This window comes from Hemiscyllium ocellatum, chromosome 20 (genome assembly GCF_020745735.1).
Source record: "Hemiscyllium ocellatum isolate sHemOce1 chromosome 20, sHemOce1.pat.X.cur, whole genome shotgun sequence".
NCBI classification, from domain to species: domain Eukaryota; kingdom Metazoa; phylum Chordata; class Chondrichthyes; order Orectolobiformes; family Hemiscylliidae; genus Hemiscyllium; species Hemiscyllium ocellatum.
The window spans coordinates 12,681,868-12,696,550 of NC_083420.1; the positions used below are offsets into that span (position 1 = coordinate 12,681,868).

General features: G+C 43.4%; 1 protein-coding gene and 1 long non-coding RNA gene across 5 annotated transcripts in view; one reads left to right on the forward strand and one right to left on the reverse strand.

Annotated features, from left to right (window-relative positions):
• Positions 1-736: 736 nt before the first annotated feature.
• LOC132825347 (uncharacterized) lies at positions 737-11,530 on the reverse strand. The gene is made up of 3 exons (XR_009645774.1): positions 11,161-11,530; positions 8,041-8,238; positions 737-1,073 (listed from the first exon to the last, which is right to left on the reverse strand). It is a non-coding gene; the product is annotated as an uncharacterized LOC132825347 (long non-coding RNA).
• Positions 10,621-14,683, forward strand: part of usp7 (ubiquitin specific peptidase 7 (herpes virus-associated)) — a 97,826-nt gene continuing 93,763 nt past the window's right edge. For 2 of the 4 annotated variants that reach the window (XM_060840502.1, XM_060840503.1), the window contains exon 1: positions 10,621-11,530. In XM_060840502.1, the coding sequence (XP_060696485.1) occupies positions 11,458-11,530 (73 nt within the window). In that variant the 5' untranslated portion in view covers positions 10,621-11,457. The remainder of the gene's footprint in view (positions 11,531-14,683) is intronic. The other 2 variants (XM_060840504.1, XM_060840505.1) reach the window with 1 other exon arrangement.

Sequence of the window (14,683 nt, forward strand, 5' to 3'; positions counted from 1 at the left end):
TAAACAATCCTAATCGAGTCAATCACCCCTCATACGTCAGTCCCACCACCCCAGAATCAGCCTGGCAAACCCTGGCTGCACTTCTTCAAGAGCAAGATTATCCTTCTTGACCCATTACAGCTCATGTGATTTAGTGAAGGAACTCTAGCATTGGGATATTGAAGGAACAGTGAGTGATACCTGCCTGACCTCAATGAGAATGGTGTGTAACATGAAGGAGAAACTGAGGTCTTTCAAATGCTCCTGCTCCTGTGTTCGGAAGATGCTGCCACAGGAGCCTTGATGAGCATTGGCAGTGCATCTTGTACTTGTTAAAAGGACACTCTATTGCCCTGTACACTGATCGTGAAAGAAGTGAATGTTTAAGATGGTAAATGGGTTGCCAGTCAAGCAGGCTGCTTTGCCTTGAATGGTTTTAGGCTTTTTGTGTGTTTTTGGATCTGCACTCACCTAAAGTACTTCATGAAAATCCTGAGTTGTGCCTTGTGGTTGGTAGAATACCAAAAAGGATTTTCTTCATCGTATATTATAAGCATTTTAGTTTCGTTTTTAGGTTTTTCTTTATACTTTTAAGTGCATCGTCAACTTGTATTTTTCAAATCAAGTTGAGATGCTTTGAGAAATTATCTTCTTTTACTTTGTCTGCTGACATTTACTCTTGTGTATATTTAAAAAACACCTCTATGAACTTACAGACACATGAACAAGAAACAAGAGTAAGTCCATTGGGCTTCAATTCAATAAGATCATGGCTGATCTGATTTACCATCAACACTACATTTCTGCATATCTCCAATAATCTATCATTCCCTGTGTCATCAATATTGCTTTCTAGACTTTTAGTTTTCATAGGTTTTCTGAGTCTTACTGTAACTTTTAAGATGTTCACCATTATTTTTTCTTAAAAGTCCATTAAAAAGAACTTGTAGTTTTTGTTTATTGCTCCATAATTCTGCTGACCTTTAGTTTCTATGTTTGAACAGAGGTCATTGAAGATGCCGTCCTGTGATTCCCACATTGGAGACTCGACATTTGACAGTTCCTGTGAGTTGTGCACGTTATTCATACTTCTCCTGTAACGAAACAGAATTCTCATTTTAAGAAGCAGTTCAAATTTGGCTGTAATTTGTAAATGTCACAGTGGGGGACTTTTTAATACTAGCATATGTAAACGGTAGCAATTCAACTTATTTAGGACATGCAGCCTCAAGCCAAATGCTGCCACCACAAGTGAAAGAATGTTGGTAGTTTTTAAAGTAGAATTCTAAATTTACAGAAACATTTTAATTAAAAACATTGTTTTCAGCACAATCAGTTAGCACTGCAGAGATGGGAGCATGTACTGGATAATAATGGTCTTCAGTTATGCATTCTAAACATTTTATGGTTTAGTTCTTTATCAGTTCTGCATCTCTAAGAAGGGAAATGATTTTTGCTCATAGTTGGACAACACTTAGGGTCTTAATTAGAAAAGGTATGATGGTGAACTGACCTGTGGTGTCATTTCCGATAGACAGATATTCTTGAAGAAAAATAATCAAGACAAATGCAATTCTAGGTTGAAAAAAGTATCCAACACATCCTCTTTCTAAACAGCATGTAAGTGTACTTACAACTCTTAGACTGTACCAGTTCAAGAAGGCAAAGCTTCTCAAGCCCAGTTAGGGATGAGCAACAAAGAAGAAGTAATGGCCTCATGATATTATCACTATTAGATTAATCAGTATTAGACTATTAACCCAGATAACATTCTGAGGACCAGAGTTCAAATCCTGCCAAGGCAGATAGTGGAATTTGAATTCAAGAAAAATATGGAATTAAGAGTCTAATGATGACGATAAAATCATTATTGATTGTTAGGAAAAACTCATATGGTTCATTAATGTCATTTAGGAAAGGAAACTGCTGACTTGACCTGATCTGCTCTCCATGTAACTTCCAACCCACAGCAATGTGGTTGACTCTTAACTACCGTTTGGAATGGGCAATAAATACTGGCCCAGCCAGCAACACCCACTGTTGACGCTGGCTTGTTACATTTATTCAAAACTGTCTTACAGAGCCAGGGACCTGGGTTGGATTCCAGCATCGGGCAACTGTGTGTGGAGTTTCCACCTTGTCTATGGGTGGGTTTCCTCTGGGTCCTCCAGTTTCCTCCCATAGTTCAGAGATACAATCATAGACTCAGAGATGTACAGCACAGAAATAGATCCTTTAATCCAACTTGTCCATGCCAACCAGATATCCCAATCCAATCTCATTCCACCTGCCAGCACCTGGCTCACATCCCTCCAAACCCTTCCTATTCATATACCTAACCAGATGCCTCTTAAATGTTGCGAGATGTGCCAGGTGGATTGGGCATGCTGAAATTGTCCTTAGGATATGTAGGCTAGTTGGATCAGCCATGGGGAATTTGGGATTACAGGATAAGATGGGGAGCAAAATCTGAATGGGATGCTCTTTGGAGGGTCAGTGCAGACTCAACGGGCTGAAGAGCCTCCTTCTGCACTGTAGGGATTCTTTGATTCTATGAAAATTCTATGAAAACACACAGATTTCTAATCAAAAGAGTCAGGTTTATGGGAATAAAGCAGTGAAGTGAAATTGAGGATTATTAGATTAGCCATGGAGTCACTTAATGGTGGTGCAGACTTGTTGGACTTGATTGGAGTTAGTGTTTTGAAATGGATAGAAAATTGATTAGCAAACAGAAAACAAAGAGGAGGAATAAATGGGCTTTTTTCTGATTGGTAAACAGTGACCAGTGAGTATTACAGCAATTGGGCCGAGCATTACAGTTATTCACAATACACAGTAAAGATTTAGATGAGGAAACTAAATGTAGCATTTCAGAATTTGCAGATGACACAAGGCTGGGTGGAAGGGTGAGCTGTGAGGAGGATGAAGCGTTGTTGCAGTGTGATTTGAACAGGCCGAGTTGGAAAATGCATGGCAGATGCAGTTTAATGTGGATAAAGATAAGGCTATCCACCTTGGTAGCAAAAAGGAGGGCAGATTATTATTGGAATGGCTGTAAATTGAGAGAGTGGAATGTTCAATGACACCGAGATCTCCTCATGCACCAGTCGCTGAAAGTAAGTATGTAGGTGCAGCGGGCGGTAAAGAAGGCCAACTGTATGTTGGCTTTCATCGTGAGAGCAGTCAAGTACAGGAATAAGAATGCCTTAGTGTAATTATAACGGCATTGGTGAGGCCAGACCTGGAATATTGTGTGCAGTTTTTGGTCTCCTTATCTGAAGAGGGATATTCTTGCTCTAGAGGGATTGAAGCAAAATTGGTAGGACCGATGTATGAGGAAAGACTGAGTCAGTTAGAATGGTATTCACTGAAATTTAGAAAAATGAGGGAGGATCTCATAGAAACCTATGAAATTCTAAGAAGACGAGCCAAGTCAGATGCAGGAAGGACATTCTTGATGATCGGCGAGTCCAGATGCAGGGGTCATAGTTTAAGGATATAGCGTCAAACGTTTTAGGACTGACAAGAGAACTTTCTTCACCAGTGAGTTGTGAGCCTGTAGAATTCACTGCCACAGAAAATGGTTGACAGCTTGTGGCTAAAGGGATCAATGGCATTGGTTAGGCCACTTTTTAGATATTGTGAGCAATTCTAGTCTCCCTCTTATAGGAAAAATGTTGTGAATCTTGAGGTTTATAAAATAATGAGGGGCATGGATAGGGTAAATAGACAAGGATTTTTCCCTGGGTTGAGGGAGCCCAGAACTAAAGGGCATAGGTTTAGGGTGAAGGGGAAGAATTTAAAAGGGACCTAAGGGACAACTTTTTCCCACAGAGTTTTGTGTGTGTATGGAATGAGCTGCCAGAGGAAGTTGTGGAGGCTGGTATAATTACAACATTTAAAAGGCATCAGGATGGGTACTTGAATATGAAGGGATTAGAGGGATATGGGCCAACTGCTGGCAAATGGGAATACATTAGATTAAGATTGAGGGTTTGGTTAAGAAAAAGAAGGAAGCATATGTAAGGTATAGACAGGATACATCGAGAGAATCCTTAGAAAAGTAAAAAGGAAGTAGGAGTATACTTCAGATGGAAATCAGGAGGGCAAAAAGGGGACATGAGATAGCATTGGCAAATAGAATTAAGGAGAATCCAAAGGGTTTTCACAAATACATTAAGAACAAAAGGGCAACTAGGGAGAGAATGGGGGCCCTCAAAGATCAGCAAAGCAGCCTTTGTGTGGAGCCGCAGAAAATGGGGGAGATACTAAATGAGTATTTTGCATCAGTATTTATTGTGGAAAAGGATATGGAAAATATAGACTGTCGTGAAATAAATGGTAACATCTTGCAAAATGTCCAGATTACAGAGGAGGAAATGCTGGATGTCTTAAAACGGGTAAAGATGGATAAATCCCCAGGACCTGGTCAGGTGTACCTGAGAACTCTGTGGGAAGCTAGAAAAGTGATTGCTGGGCCTCTTGCTGAGATATTTGTATCATCGATAGTCACAGGTGAGGTGCCGGAAGATTGGAGGTTGGCAAACGTGGTGCCACTGTTTAAGAAGATGGTAAGGACAAGCCGGGGGACTCTAGACCTGTGAGCCTGACCTCAGTGGCGAGCAAGTTGTTGGAGGGAATCCTGAGGGGCAGGATGTGTGTGTATTTGGAAAGGGATTAGGGATAGTCAACATGGCTTTGTGCATGGGAAATCATGTCTCACAAACTTGATTGAGTTTTTTGAAGAAGTAACAAAGAGGATTGATGTGGGCAGAGCGGTAGATGTGATCTATATGGACTTCAGTAAGATGTTCGACAAGATTCCCCATGGGAGATTGATTAGCAAGGTTAGATCTCATGGAATACAGGGAGAACTAGCCATTTGGATATAGAACTGGCTCAAAGATAGAAGACAGAGGGTGGTGGTGGAGGGCTGTTTTTCAGACTGGAGGCCTGTGACCAGTGGAGTGCCACAAAGATCGGTGCTGGGTCCTGTACTTTTTGTGAATTACATAAATGATTTGGATGCGAGCATAAGAGGTACAGTTAGTAAGTTTGCAAATGACACGAAAATTGGAGGTGTAGTGGACAGCGAAGAGGATTACCTCAGATTTTAATGGGATCTCGACCAGATGGACCAATGGGCTGAGAAGTGGCAGATGGAATTTAATTCAGATAAATGCAAGATCTGCATTTTGGGAAAGCAAATCTTAGCAGGATTTATACACTTAATGGTAAGGTCCTAGGGAGTGTGGCTGAACAAAGAGAGACCATGGAGCAGGTTCATAGCTCCTTGAAAGTGGTGTTGCAGGTAGATAGGATAGTGAAGAAGGCATTCGGTATGCTTTCCTTTATTGGTCAGAGTATTGAGTACAGGGATTGGGAGGTCATGTTGCGGCTGTACAGGACATTGGTTAGGCCACTGTTGGAATATTGTGTGCAATTCTGGTCTCCTTCCTATCGGAAAGATGTTGTGAAACTTGAAAGGGTTCAGAAAAGATTTACAAGGATGTTGACAGGGTTGGAGGGTTTGAGCTATAGGGAGAGGCTGAATAGGCTGGGGCTGTTTTCCCTGAAATGTCGGAGGCTTAGGGATGACCTCATAGAGGTTTACAAAATTATGAGGGGCATGGATAGGGTAAATAGGCAAAGTCTTTTTCCTGAGGTCGAGGAGTCCAGAAGTAGCGGGCATAGATTTAGGGTGAAAGAGGAAAGTTATAAAAGAGACCTGAGGGGCAACTTATATGGAATGAGCTGCCAGAGGATGTGGTGGAGGCTGGTACAATTGCAACATTTAAGAGGCATTTGGATGGGTATATGAATAGGAAGGGTTTGGAGGGATATGGGCCGGGTTCTGGGAGGTGGGTCTAGATTGGGTTGGCATGGATGGGTTGGACCGAAGGGTCTGTTTCCATGCTGTACATCTCTATGACGATATGATATGAGGGGTAGGTGTGATTAGGATACTGAGCTCAATGATCAGCCATGATTATAATGAATGGCAGAACAAGCTCGAGGGATTGAATGGCCTACTCCTACACCTATCTTCTATGCTTCGGTGTACTTCTGCTCCAATACCTTGTGAACTCTGGCAGGGGCAATATTTATTTCCAATCCCTAGTTGCCCTAGAAAGATGACGAGGGCTTTTTTGGTTGAGTCATTTTGGATACTGATGTTAAATACTCTCCACTACAGTTTAATTCAATGACAGCTTCAGAGACACTTCAGAAGGCAGTTGGCCTTGCTGGAGTCACAGTCAGTCCACATTGGATTTTTTTAGAACAGGACATGAAGAAAATTAGATTTTTCATACAACTTCATGGTCACTTCCACAGATACTAACATTTAAAAAAATATTCCCAGCGACATTTCTTTCCTTTCTAAAATCACATTCTCAAACTGCTGTGGTGGATTCTGAACTCATCATTCTCTGAATTACTCATCCATTCCTCTAGGTTGGCCGGGATTCCATCACTTTTTTTAAAATGTATTCATTCTCGTGACGTGAGTATCAATAGCGAGGCCAGTACGTATTGAGTTTGCCTAATTTGCCTTTATTGGTCAATGTGTTGAGTATAGGAGTTGTGATGTCATGTTGCGGCTGTACAGGACATTGGTTAGGCCACTTTTAGAATACTTGCATTCATTTCTGGTTTCCTGTTATATGCTGTGAAACTTGAAAAAGTTCAGAAAAGATTCACAAAGATGTTGTCTGGGTCAGAGGATTTGAGCTATAGGGAGAGACTGAATCGGTGGGATTATCTTCTTTGGAGTGTCAGAGGTTGAGGGGAGACCTGATTAAGGTTTATAAGATCATGAGGGCCATGGATAGGATGAACAGCCAAGGTCTTATCTCCAGGGTAAGGGAGTACAAAACTAGAGGACGTAGCTTTAAGATGACAGAGGAAAGATTTGAAAAGGACTTAAGGGGCAACTTTTTCATGTCGAGGGTGGCGTGCATATGGAATGACCTGCCAGATGAAGTGGTGGAGGGTGGTATAATTAGAATATTTAAAAGGAAGCTGGACAGAGACATGCATGGGAAGGGTTTAGAGCAATACGGGCCAAATGCTGGCAAATGAGACTAGATTCATTTAGGATATCTGGTTGGCGTGGATAGATTGGACTGAAGGGTCTGTTTTCATGCTGTACATCTCTATTGACTCTAGTTGCATTTGAGATGGTGGTGGTGAGATAACTTATTGAGTTGTTGTAGTCCAAGCATGGGAAAGGGTAAGTAGATACACCAATGGTGTTGGTAGGGAGGGAGTTCCAGGATGTTGAGCCTGTGAAGGAATGGCATATTGTTCCATTGGAGGGTGCTATGTGTATCATGACCATGTTGGACAGAGATGAGGACCCCTTTCTCACAGGGGGCACTGAGACTTTAGAACTCCTCACCTTGAAATTCAGTGAGGACAGAGTCTTTGAATATTTTTAACACAGAGGTAAATAGAAAATAGATGAGCGAGGGGATCAAAGGTTATCGGGATGGTAGGAATTTGGAGTAATCAGATATCAGCATGAGAAAACCATCAACTCCAAGTTTCCCTTCAGATCATAAATTATCATGACTGAGCTCAGGCATATATCACTCTGTGTTCAATGTCACTGTGTCACAACACTTATTAAGAATGGAGCAGGTACAAATCATAGAATCCCTTCAGTGTGGAAGCAGGCCATTCAGCCCATAGAGTTCACACCGAAACTCTGAAGAGCATCTCACCCAGATCTACCTCCCTACTCTATCCCTATAATCCTGTATTTCCCATGTCTAATCTGCCTAGTTTGCGCATCCCTGGACATTATGGACAATTTAGCATGCCCAATCCATCTAACCTGCACATCTTTTGATTGTGGGAGGAAAACACACGCATCTGGAGGAAATCCACACAGACACGGAGGAAATGTGCAAACTCCACAGTCACCCACGGTGGAATCAAACCCGGGTCCCTGTCACTGTGATGAAACAGTACTAACCACTAAGCTACCATGCTGCCCAAGGATGACCTTCTGGAGAAATACCAGTAAAAAAACAAGTAATGTACTGCAATTACATTTTGAGGTATACGAAAGTTGAACCAGTGTGAATCATTTCTAAAGTTTTGCTGAGTTTTGTCTCTGGGAGCTACTTGTGCACCTGGCTGGAGAGGGTCATTTTTGTAAACATCATAACTTTCAAATTGGAAAGATTCAGTATTTGCTGAGGAGGTCTTTAAGAAAGTGCTGAGGTATCTCAGTCAGTCCAACGGCATCTGTAAAGAGAGAAACAAGAGTTAATGTTTAGAGTCTGGTATGACTCTTCTTTGAAATTCATTTTGTTTTACTTCTGGAATTGTTCAGGGAGAAACAAGACTAGAAGTGGGGGGGGGGGTGAAAGAATATAATTTCTGAGCGGGCAGACAATTGTAACTGGGAGGTGTGTCAGCTCCATATTTGTTTTTGTTATACACTCATGGCATTTAAGTGACTCTAGCTAGACCAGCACTTCTTGCCCATCTCTTAGCACCAAGGAGAGCAGTTAAGAATCACTGTGGGTCTGGGGCCAAATGTAGACCGGAATGGATAAGGACAGCAGATTGAAGGGCGTTTGTAAACCATACAGGTATTTACAAGAATTGGTGATGGCTGCCATTAGATTAATTTTTAATTCCAGATTTCTAACTGAGTAGAATCACATGTAGGCCAGACTGGATAATGACAGTGGATTGTCTTCCTTGAAGGGATGTCATTGAACCACATGGTCTCATTAGACTAGCTTTTAATACTTTTGCTTCTTTATCTGGAAGCTTTTATCACAAACAACTGAATGGCTTTTTGTCCGACTAACAAATTACCATTAAATCACTTATTTTCCAATTTTTCAATTTATATGCATAGCCCATTGCTTGCATTTAAGTGCAGATTTTAAATTGAATTCAATCAAATCTATGTCTCCATAACATTCGCCTGGGATTCTGGATTTCTATCCAGGACATAGTCTAAAAATTAGGGCCAGACCATTCAAGAGACAAGTTCGGAAGCACTTTTACACACAAAGGGTGGTAAGAGGTTTGGAATTCTCTTGCACAATCAATAGTTGATGCCAGATCAGTTATTAATTTTAAATTTGAGAAAGTCAGATTTTTCTGAAGCAAAGGCAGAAAGGGATATGGGCCAAAGGTTGGTATATGGAAGAAAAAACAAAAATTGCTAGAGAAACTCAACAATATTATCCTACCAGAGAGATATAATTGCACTCGAAAGAGTGCAGAGGAGCTTAACCAGGATGTTGCCTGGAATGAGAAGACTCAGTTATGTGGAGAGACTGGATAGGCTGGATTAGTTTTCCTTGGAGTAAGAGAGGTTGAGGGAGGATCTGACAGAGGTATACAAGATTATGAGAGGCATAGACAAAGTAGATCATGAGAATCTTTTCACCATGGCAAATGTCTCTAAGACCACAGGACATAAGTTTAACAAAAACAGAAGTTGCTGGAAAAGTTCAGCAGGTCTGGTGGCATCTTTGAAGAGAAACCAGAGTAAACATTTCGGGTCATGTGACCCTTCCTTAGAATTAACATAAGCTGATGGAAAGGAATAGGTGGTTGAGAGGAGACCTAAACTTTTCACACAGTGAGTGGTGAAAAATATGCAACATGCTGCCTGAGATGCTGTTGGAGGAAGGTACTCTCACAACATTTGTGGGCGGCACGGTGGCACAGTGGTCAGCACTGCTGCCTCACAGCGCCAGAGACCCGGGTTCAATTCCCGACTCAGGCGACTGACCATGTGGAGTTTGCACATTCTTCCCGTGTCTGCGTGGGTTTCCTCCGGGTGCTCCGTTTCCTCCCACAGTCCAAAGATGTGCAGGCCAGGTGAGTTGGCCATGCTAAATTGCCCGTAGTGATGGGTAAATGTAGGGGAATGGGTGGGTTGCAGGTCGGTGTGGACTTGGTGGGCGGAAGGGCCTGTTTCCACACTGTAAGCAATCTAATCTAATTTAGTAAACACCTGGATAAGTATGTAAAATGCCAGGATATAGTAGCCTGTGGACCAACTGCAGGTCAATGTGATTAGTATAGCTTTGTTCAACATAGACATGGGCATGTTTCTATGCTGTATGACTCTATGGCTAGATCCAGCAGTATCTGTGGCAAGACACTTCAACTCTGATGAAGAATCATCTAGACTCAACACATTAGCTTGCTGTCTCTTCATGAATGCTGTTGGACCTGCTGTGATCTCCAGCATTGGGTTATAGTCCAACAGGTTTACTTGAAACTGCGAATTTGGACTATAAACTGGTATCATAAGATTTTTGGCTTTGTCCACCCCAGCACCTCTACATCGCATTTTCTGTGGAGACAAAGCAGAGTTAACATTTCCAGTCCACTGGGGAGTTAGGCCACAGATCAGTAGGTGATGGAAGAGGTTGGAGGGGCCTGTTCCAGTGTCAAGCCCAATACCCAACCCTGGCTGCCCAACCCACCCTGAAAATGCTGATATCCGTGACGTCAGGCGGCCCACCCCTTCCCAAACCCCGCCCCATTGCGACCGGTCCCCGCCCATTTTCCACAAAAGCCCACCCCCGTCTCCGCTTGGTTCCGCCCCCTTTCCCATCGGAGCCGCGTAGCTGCGCCTGCGCGGTGTCGAGTTGACATCTGCGTCGCGCCGCCATTTTCTCCACCGTGCGGAGCCAGCGGGGCCGAGGAGAACGGAGGCCGGAGAGAGAGAAGGAAGAAAGAAAGAAAGAAGGAAGAGAAGAGAGGGAGAGTCAAAGAAAGAGAGAGAGAGAGAGGAGGGGGACAAACCAAAAGGAAAGAGACGAGGACTGTGCAGCCTGAGGAAAAGAGGGAGGAGGACCAGAACCACTGTCCGGGGGGTGGGGGCCCCGGCGGCCGTCTGCCCCGCCACAGGGACGACAACAAGTCACAATCAGCCAAACCCCCTCCTCTTCCCTCCCACCCCTTTACCCACCCCCCTTCCCAAACCCCATACAAACAAATAGCCCCATACGGTTTCCCCCCCTCTCTCTCTAAAAGTACAAAACTCGCCCTCCCGCCTCCCCTTTTCCACCGAATAAAAATCCGCTAATTTTATTTCCCGCGGCCCCCCCTGTTGTACCTTCACCTCTCCCTCCCGCACCGCCAAGCCCCCCCCGGTCCCCCCTCTCTACACCCTTGCACTCTCCTCACCAAGGGGGAAGGTTATTTTTTTTGAGAAAAAAAAACACTCCTCCGGGGAGGGGGAGAGGCGCTGGCTCTCCCCGCACCTTTCTCGGGGCAGGTCGAGGCGAGTTCCCCCTTTGCCGTGACAAGCGGGGAGGGGGGAGGGAGCTTCGAGCGCAGCACTCGGCCGAGATTGGGCGCATAGCGAGCAAATACGTCCGGGTTTCCGTTCCTGCCAGCCGCGAGCCGTCCCTCACGCCGTCCCAGCCGCCGGGCGCCGCCGCCGCCGCCGCCGCCAGGAGGGCCGAGGCCTTCTCCGAGACCATGAACCACTGCACCAAGCCGAGCGAGCAGAATGAGCAGCACCTCAGCGAGCCCGAGGAGATGGAGATGGAAGGTAGGCGAGACCGAGGCCTGGTGTTTGTGTGTGGGGGGAGGGGGGCCTATTCTCTACCCCCCCCCCCCCCTCCCTTCCTCACCCTTTCACCACCCCCAGGTCCTATCTCATCCCTTGCAATCCGGTTTAATATTTTATTATTATCCCCCTCGCTGTTCATGTGATGTGACGGTTAGGCCTCAGGGCCGAGCGAGCGCGGGGTTTCTCAGCTTTCCCTGCCCCCCCCCCCCCCCCCCCGGTAATGGGAACCACGCGTAGGCCACAGGCGCCATGCTGCAGCCTTCCCTGTGTTCAATCCCCTGGCCGTTCCCCATCAGTGTGTGCGCTTTTGCTTTCAGCCCCATTGACTGCGGCGGGCGGGCGGGCGGGGGAAATATCCGAATTCACGTGGAATGTGAAAGCCCGACCGCTTTGCATCTCCCACGCTTGACAATCTCTCCCTTTTCTCTCTTCATTCTTTCTCCTCCTTCCCCCCCCCCCCCCCGTTTATTTATGTTTGTAGCCTTGTTTTGCTAAACGCAACAAATACAAGTAAGGCCCATTTTAATGGGGGGGGGGTGTTTGAGAGGTGATGGAGGAGACTGCTCTCAGTCTCTTCCTGCAGTATTTGCTATCTCATGCTGGCATTTCAAAGCTATCTTATTTCATCTGCCCCCCCCCCCCCCCCGCAACATCAAGATCTGGGAGCGACGGTATATTAATAAGCCTTTACTCAAGTGCCCCTTCAAGTGTAGTAGATGTTTTAAAGCAATCAACGTGGATATTTGCTTTTTTTTGTATGTTGCATTAACTTCATTGAAAAGCTCAAGCCTATTAAGACTTGATTTTGCCTTATTGTAAAGTATAAATTTTTGAGCCTGTTGTGTAATTTGAGTTTTGCCCTCTGCAGTTTACATTTCTTCATATTTGGAAATGAACATTGATCACAAGTCTTAAAACTAGGTTCTGCATTTAAACCCCTCAGATCGTGGTTTTGACTGTTCTGAAAGCAGTTTTCCAAGCTTCTACTATACTTGATCTCAAAGGATTCTATTTCCCAAGGATTAGACTAAATGAAAGAGTCATAAACACCAAGAAATGTTTTCTGTGCAAGAGTCATGTTTTGATGAGTTCTTTACTTGAATTTTTCTTGCGTTCAAGAAACTATTCAGTCCCATTGCCAATAACGTTTGAATTGGCGGTGGATCTTAATTCTCATTTGCAAGCCTTTTCTATATTTTCCTTTTTTTGTTTGTAACTGTCTTATACCATTTTCCCAGATAAGAATAGTTATTTCATCCTTCAGTCGTACATATGCTAACCCTTAATCTGTGCCATTTTGTCACCTTTTCGCAGGCCATTTCAAAAATCCATCCGCTGTTGTAAAATTGATTTGTATTCAGCCGTTGCACAAGTGTGTGAAAATAAACAGTTTGGGATTTACATGGCATGGATCTTTGGTACTGTGTGCATCTGTGAATTGCTGTTAGGACCCAGAATTTACTTACCTAGAAAGACTCGGTATTTTTCTGACCCAGGTCTACAGAGCTGAGAAATAATTGACAAAGTAATAAAGTTAATTATTTTGTAGTTACTGGCAATATGTCAGTAATAATAGATATTTTAACAGCATCTTCTACAATTTTTGGAAACCCTGAAGCAGTGTACATGGGGCAGCACGGTGGCTCAGTGGTTAGCACTGCTGCCTCACAGCACCAAGGTCCCAGGTTCGATTCCAGCCTCGGACCACTGTGTGGAGTTTGCACATTCTCTCCCCATGTCTGTTTGGGTTTCCTCCCACAGTCCAAAAATGTGCAGGTCAGGTGAATTGGCCATGCTAAATTGCCCATACTGTTGGGTGCATCATTCGAAGAGAAATGGGACTGGGACTCTTCAGAGGGTCGATGGGCCTGTTTCCACATTGTAGGGAATCTTGAAGCCCTGAAATATAGGGTTTGTGAGCAATGAGGTTCCACAAGTGGCAAAGTGATAATGATCAGATAATCTGTTCTTAGTGATGTTGAGTCATGAGTTTTGATAGAAGGCTCTCATGACCTCAAGCTTAATGTCTTTTGGATTTTCCAGTAGTATCTCATAATCTAAGTATATGACCAAGTACAATACTGAGCCATATTGACAAGGAAGATCAAGTTGAGACTTGGCTTCAGTTACTGTGTAGAATTTGTCTCTACCTCTATTCAGTGAGGGGTAGAAAGAAAATTGCATGCTTCCTTTTGATCAATTCTTAGCAGTAACCTGCTAGAATGCATATACACAGAATTACGTCTTCAGCTGTGACACCAGAGGACTCCTAACACCAATTAAAGTAACTGTTTTAAAGCTAGGATGCAAGCGGGAGTGGGCTGCTAGTCTCCATCTTTGCGTTTGAGTATTGAAGTGCAATAGGAATTTGTCAGTGCAGTTTGATGTTGCACTGACCATTAGTTTTCTGGCAAATTAATATGGCATTATGCTTTTTTTTTCTAATGCCTACATGCACTTTTTTTAAAATTTAAAGATGCCTCATTTGGCTCTTTTTAAGATCTTAAAATTTTGAATTGTACTTTGCAGCGCACCTTGGCAGAGATGCGTTCTCCAAGTCCTGAGCTGAAATTGAAGGTTGGAATAGTTAGAGTTAATAATAGTTAAATTGTTGACTCTGTGTTTCAAGTAGAAGTTCTATTCAATGTTATCTTCCCTTTCCCCAAACCCAAATGATGCCAATGAAAATTTGGCTTTGTTTTGTTGGGACTTGTAATTCACATTTTGTTGGTTAACTTCCCAACATGTTGAAAGCCAGATGAGCATCAAAATAAAATATTGCTCGACCTCCAATGCAGTAAATTTGATACATCTAATAGAATTAAACATGTACTAAATGTTTAAGGCGAGGACATTTTTCTTACTGTTACTTGGGGGGACGAATTGTATAACACATACAACTTGTCCAGAAGCGCTAATGTTTAAGTGTACTCAGAATGTGGGATTTAGGAAGGAAGAATTATTGAGATGGTACACTTTTTTGTTTAAATGACAGGTTCATGGATAGATTAAATTACTTGCCTTCTCAACCAAAACACAAGCATACTTTTAATAAGATCTTGAGTGCTGATATTGACTGAAGATAGGAAATGGTTGTGTGACAGGTTTCATCACTTGAAGTCTTATTTCTCT